Source organism: Castor canadensis, chromosome 17, assembly GCF_047511655.1.
Source record: "Castor canadensis chromosome 17, mCasCan1.hap1v2, whole genome shotgun sequence".
NCBI classification, from domain to species: domain Eukaryota; kingdom Metazoa; phylum Chordata; class Mammalia; order Rodentia; family Castoridae; genus Castor; species Castor canadensis.
In genome coordinates this window covers 47,210,495-47,217,086 of record NC_133402.1, presented here as the reverse complement: position 1 = coordinate 47,217,086, position 6,592 = coordinate 47,210,495, and the positions used below count along the sequence as shown (strand labels likewise).

The 6,592-nt window shown below is 44.7% G+C and overlaps 1 protein-coding gene across 1 annotated transcript; it reads right to left on the bottom strand.

Annotated features, from left to right (window-relative positions):
• Positions 1–1,811: 1,811 nt before the first annotated feature.
• On the bottom strand, positions 1,812–5,543 carry Cripto (cripto, EGF-CFC family member). The gene is made up of 6 exons (XM_020167050.1): positions 5,509–5,543; positions 4,084–4,136; positions 3,502–3,633; positions 2,969–3,086; positions 2,763–2,872; positions 1,812–1,927 (listed from the first exon to the last, which is right to left on the bottom strand). The coding sequence occupies exons 1-6, from the start codon at positions 5,541–5,543 to the stop codon at positions 1,812–1,814; spliced, it is 564 nt and encodes a 187-aa protein (XP_020022639.1).
• Between the last annotated feature and the right edge of the window lie 1,049 nt (positions 5,544–6,592).

Below are 6,592 nucleotides of genomic sequence, written 5' to 3'. Positions count from 1 at the left end.
TTACAAGTGTGATCCACTGTGCTTGGCCTTATCCCTAAACTTGTCACCACTAGACTATGTGGATAAGGAAGGGTCTTCTAAGAGTATTTGAACAAACCCATAAAACTCCCTTTTCACTTGAAGTGACGTTATAAAAGGCCAATAAAGTGTTTTAAGGCTGAGTTTCTTTTCTGATTTAAATCATCAGTGTTGACTTAATATTGATAATTAATCCATCAGAACAGGTTTAAAGCATTAGTAATAAGCTAATTGTAACGAATCAACTGCAATAAATCAGTAATGAAAATGGAACTGCATTAGCGGCCCTGGGGAAACTGGTGCACAGAGAGTGGGAGGTGTGAAAGCGGTGTACACACCATTTTCATTTCTCAGTAGGTGACTAATCTCAGCCAGTCACCATTTTTACAGATCCGTGTAACTGATCAGTGATGCCCTGTGTCAAACCAATCTTCTGTTATTCTTCACAAAGATGGTGAAAGATTTCTCCAGGTCTTGCATTGGCAAATTAGCTTTCTGTAGTAATAGTAAATAGTAAATAGTTTGTGGTCTGTGGTTCCCCAAACATATATCTATGAGAACAAAAAAATAGTGGAAAAGGCCAGGCTCTAATGGCCTTTAATTCTAGCTGCTCAGGAGGAGATAGGGAGGATCCCAGTTCCAGACCAGCCTGGGTAAACAGTCAGACCCTATCTTAATCAATAAAAGGTGGGGTGTGTTGGCTGACACAGGAGGATTCCGAGTTCCAGGCTAGCCTGGGCTACATAAAAAATGTGTTATGTAAAAGAAAGAATTACATACAGATGTGAACCAAGACACAGTCTCATCTTCACCTACCACATGGCAATGGGTTATTTCCATGCAAATAAAAAGAGGCCTTTTCCTTCCTTTCTTTTTTGGAACAGGATCTTACTATTCAGCCCAGTTTGGCCTCTCAAACTTGGGATCCTTCTGCCCCAGCCTCCCCAGTGCTGGGATTACAGAGTGTGCACCACTATGTCTGGCTTCCAGTACTTCTAAATTGTTTTTCTACAAAAAACATTTTCCATTATGAGCCAAAAATATTTTTAAGCACTCTTCGACAGGTAGAAATGTGGCATTTGTTGAGAACCTAATGTACAAATGCTTTATTTCACTTAACCGTACCAGCAGTGTGATGTAGCCATGCACTTTCTGTTGTGCCTGTTTCCTGATTATCCCATTTGACTTGCTTTCCATTGAGCATTGCAAACAAAACAGAACAAAAAACTCTAGCCACTTGGAATTTTGCAGAGAATTTGGAAAAACACAATTTGTGGATTGAACAGTTCCTAAGTGATAGGATCAAATCCCCCCGCCCCCCACATACAACAGAGTGCACAAAGTAGGAAAGAAAACCACACACAGCCTGGAGCTCCTGGTTCTCCCAGACTCCCTCAGTTGAAAGCAGGATATGGTTGTCACATCCCATGTGACAACAGATACAGTGCGTTCCCTCTATGGAAAATTTAGAAAATACAGAAATGCACAAAGGGAAAAAACTCACCACAATGTATAATTCATTTCACCACCGAGAAATAACCACAGTTCACGTATAAAAAATTTTATTAGCATAAATTAATTGCACAAACAGGTCTCATTGTGGTATTTATATACACATGTGTAATGTATGTGGAAAATAAACCTCTTGAGAGAAATAAAGAAATGTATTGATTGTGTTAAGGTAACTGACAGATAATCATCTTTTAGTCAGAGGACACTGGAGCAGCCCTTTACTGGTCATGAAATCTGCAGAACCTTTAAACTTGCATTTCCATTAAAAAGGCAAATGTCTATTAATAGCAACTTTGTATGGAAAGACAGATGGCAGCTAGCATGAGAGTGGTCCATGCTGACGGCGCTAAGTCTGGTGTCCTGGAAGCCTCGAGGGACCCATCCATCACACCACCCCCTGGAAGGTAGAGACAACTGGTTATTAAAGGAAATCCCTCTGGCAGTTTAGCCTATGGCATCATCTAAAAATCAGTTGAAGCCTACTGACTGAGGACATGAAACTCACATTCTCCTGAAAAACCTTCACTGTGGTCCCCATTCATTCCGCTCACACTTGCCAAATACCTATACCAGGCTTGACACCAAGGATATGAATGGCAAAGGCACAGTCCCTGTCCTGGTGGGCTGTGGAGTCACATCTTGGTTCATTAACTTTCTGTACTTGAATATATTCAATTCCTGATATCTACAGGTCAAAACTATGAACGTTCTCTGAACTTGGATGGTCCTAAAAACTCAGTCCAGGTGGGTTTAAAACTCATCCTGGTCTGTTCTTCTCTTCCAAATAAGTAAAAATGAGTAAGGGGAAGGGGTGCTTAGATAGATCACCAGGGGCCTGTTAGGACCCAGGAAGAAGTTTCCCAGAAACAAGAGCAGATCAAAGACACTGGTGGAATTTGTTGTCAGAGTGGATTCTAACTGAATGGCCCATCCTGACAATTGTTGGGGTCCCCTGCCCAAAGGAAAGGACACAAGAGAGCACTATTAGTATTTTAGACACCAGATCTTTTCCTGTTCACTGTCCTCAGTAGATGTGTACAGAAGATCAGTGTCAAGTAGACTTGACATTGAACTCTGCATCTGGTAGCAAGACTGTAGATGTCTGAGGGAGCTCCAGTACTGGACTCTGACTGCCAGGCTCTGGCAGGGCAGGGGGTGGGAGGGGCGACCCTGCTAATAAGCAGGTGACTGAGGGGCCTAAGAGGGTGAAAGGAAGAGGAAGTCCCACTTACCACAGCCATGTAGAAACGTCTGGGGAAAGCAGTGGAGCTGGCCATGCCAGCACCGACACAGGGAACACTTCTTGGGCAGCCAGGCTCCGTGTGGCACAGACCCACAGTGCCTAAGAATAACCGGGAATACACAGTTTAAATTCCCGTTCTCCTTCCTGCTCCTCTCCACGCTCCCCCTCCCCTCGTCGCCCCCTTCAATGGCTTACTCTCGGTGGCGCACATCATGCTCACAGTTCCGTCCATAGAAGGAGGGGGGGCAGGCACAGAAGGAACCCAGGACGCAGGTCCCCCCATTCAGACAGCAGGTCTTGTTTAGCTTCTTACCTGAAATGTAAGAGGAGACAGCTAGGAAGGGGGAGGAAATGAAAAAATCCCAAGGCAATTCCTGTAAACAAACATCACAGCATCCAGTTCCTCTCTCTGGATTTTTGCAGATGACTCAGAATTTATAAACCAGGTCTCTGCTTTTTAGCTACCTGTAACTTTCAGCAAGGAAATTATTTTCATGCACAGGCCAGTGATGGTTCCTGGGCCCCTCACATGGAATGGAATCAGGTGAAGGAAATCTTTCCAGAGAGGCAAAAACGCAGTACCTGTCTAACCTCCATTAACTCAAAGCAGTCCAACCACCAGCCCAATTCCGGAATCATGCACCCGCCCTGTTAGGTGAAAGTGTTAGAAGATACATAGGCGACAGTGGAGAGCAGGCCAGAGATGATCTAAGGCAGGTAGGTCTTACTGTCCTGTATCCCCGTGAACGGCACAAACTGGAAAGACCGAGAATGAATTGCAGGCTCCTGGGACTGAATGCTGTCATCTCTGAAGGTGAGGTCTCCCAAAGATGGACGTGCAAGTTCATGTTGGCCCAATCCTTAATGACAAAAATCAAAGCCTTAAGTCTGTATGTCAGGCCACAGAAAAATCGTTAGTGTTCAGCCAGATGCCATTGGTTCACACTTGTAATCCTAGCTACTCGGGAGGCAGAGATCAGGAGGATTGAGGTGCGAAGCCAGCCCCAGGCAACTCATTTGCAAGAGCCTGACTTGAAAAAATCTAACCAAAAAGGGCTGTCAGAGTAGCTCAAGTAGTAGAGCCTAGCAAGCATGAGGCCCCGAGTTCAAACCTCAGTTCTGCCACAAAAAAAAGTAAAATAAAATAAATAAAATTGTTAGTGTTCAAAAGCACAAAAAAGTGAGGGCTGGGCGGGGGTTGTAGCTCAGTGGTAGAGCACTTGTTTAGCTGGCATGAGGCCTTGGATTCCATCCCAGCACCACGAGAAAAAAAGTTTTTTAATGTGATCAAAAGAACAAAATTCTCTCACCAGCAACTAATCCCAGTTCAAATGCGTTGGAAATGGCCATGAGCAAAATCACACTAGGAAAAGGAAACCGGACATCTGTTAGCAAAACAAAGCAAATAAAACCCATGGAGTCCACACTTGGGTCTTCTCACAAGGACAAGGCTGTTAAGGAGAAGTTGCAAAGCACTGCTTTTCTCTCTTTCTTTTCTTGTTCTCTCTCTCCTTCCTCTCTCTTTCTTTCTAGTGGCTGACTCAGGTAACAAAGAAAATGTTGAAAACGCCTCACCAACATCCAACTTCTTTCATTATGTATCATTATTTCCTAGGTCCTATCGCAAGCACAAATTTTAAGTAGGTATAAATCATTCATCTTTTATTCCACATAACCTACATCTTCTTCTTCTGCATAGTGATAGGTAGCGGCTAAGACATAAGTCGTGGCCATAAGAGGAGACTGGGAAATCGTTTTATTTAAATAAATATTTAAAGGACACTGGAACAAGGAGAGCCAATACAGCTGGCCGCCTCCCATTTTTAGATGCTAAAGTTACAGGAATAGGGAGACAAAGAGGAGCTACCTGCTTCTGTTTTCCTCTTTGAGATGTTAAGCCACCAGGATCCTTGGATGGGTGGAGAGGAATGAAAGGGAAGTTCTAAAGTGTCTCTGTGACTTGGGTGGGATGTGGGTGTCACTGGGTGTAATTTGGGAGATTAACCCCCTCCCTTTTTGTCAGCCATGTCAGCCACCCAGACCCATTACCTTTGACCATGTGTATTTCCCCAGCTCTCCAGTAAAAAACTTGGAGTTGGGAACCACCATTTTGAGTCTTTGCTCCCAGTTCCTGCGTGGGGAACAGAAATGCTTCTCTCTCTCTCTTTCCCTCCATGTTCTTCTCCTAATAAACTTTACTGCTACTTTTACTAAATCTTTGCCTCATGCTTAAATTCTCCTGGCAGATGCAAGAACTGAGCTAATTTTTAGGATCATTTTTCCCAGAGTTTTCATAAAAGAATGTAGATATAGCTGCATGGCATTCTCTGTTATTGAACAAATCACATTTTATAAAGTATTTTAACTAAACTTGCCATTTAGAAGTTTTCAGGTTAAAGGCAGGTTTTTTTTGTCCATTATTCAATGGTTTTTTAAATATTGAATCTGTCTATACCTTCCACCTTTTTCAGAGGCAGATTTTTCATTTAGTTTTGAGTCTCTTGTTTACACAAGAGGAAGGAAAGCCCTTCCTTAGGTGGTCAACGCAATTGAAAAGGTTAAAAGTCAAAAGCAAAATAGGGTCTAACTAGGAGTGCTAAATTCCAGATTTTTTCAAGGAAAACCTCGGGTCTTTTAAGGTTTAAGCAAGATAAAACCAGAGAGGTATAGAACATAATTTTCTAAACTGGCAATCTCTAGCAACAAAAAGTTCCAAGTTCAAGACTAACTCATACCTGGAAGAGAAGTGCGCCATCTTCCCGCAGTCCATAGCTCTTAGAAATTTAGGAGAAAAAAAAGTGGCTTTCAGTTCACAAAGTCATGGTCAAAACATCCAAAGGAAAATGTTAACTTTCTGAAAAATGACAATTTAAAAGAAGAAATGTATCCCAGATGAGAAATAAATTGTCCCAGACGGTCTTGGCATAAACTGGGGGAATCGGGGCGTGTGTGTGTGTGTGTGGGGTCTCCTTCCTAATGCATGCTTTGACCTTGAGCAAGGGACTTCCGGGGGATCCTCCCTCAACAGGAGTCCCTGGGGGTGGCAGGGAGGACCCTCAGGGGGGCGGGAGGCAGTAGGCTCACGCCCATCACTAGGTCCCAGCGCTGCAGGGCTGGGAGGTGAGAACCGTCTTGCAGCAGAGAGAAAAGCACTTGGGGCTTTACAAGGTCAAGTCCGGTGAAGCTGACCAATTAGCCCTCGTGTTGGTATCATTAGCTCCTGCTTAAAATACCAAATGCTCTCTTTTGAAAGGGGATGGGGGAAGCAAATCAATTACTCTATCCAGTTGGTAATTTCAATTTGGCGAAGTGAGTTAGGAAAAACTAAATACAGTTATGGGCCTGTCTAGGTATTTGATATTTTATTCTGAAGTTTTCATTTTCTCAGTTTGTGTGCTGAACCGGGGGCTCCGCGCTGGGGATGCTCGGGTGGCCAGGACAGGCGCGCTCTGGAGGGGAAAGGTCAAGGTGGGAGAGGATCCTCGGGGATCCTCGGGAACCGTGAACCTGGCCACACAGCGTCGGCTCCAGGAGCGCCTGCCTTGCAAGTGGACCCGCGCAGGGTGGGCGGTGCGGAGCCTCCAGGACCCCGCGGAGAGCGCTACGGGGCCAGCTCCAGGAAGAGCTCAGGCCACCCGGCGGTCGGACACCAGGACTTTTCAGCCTTTTCTGCATCTTGACCTCGGTCTCCCAGGGTCCATTGTGTAACCTCTCCCGTGCCCTCCACGCCCAGTGCCTGGGACACCGGGAATGGATCCCACGAGCAGATGTGAAGCGTGGAATCCTAAGAACCCATTTAGTGGTTCTGCGACGGGTCAG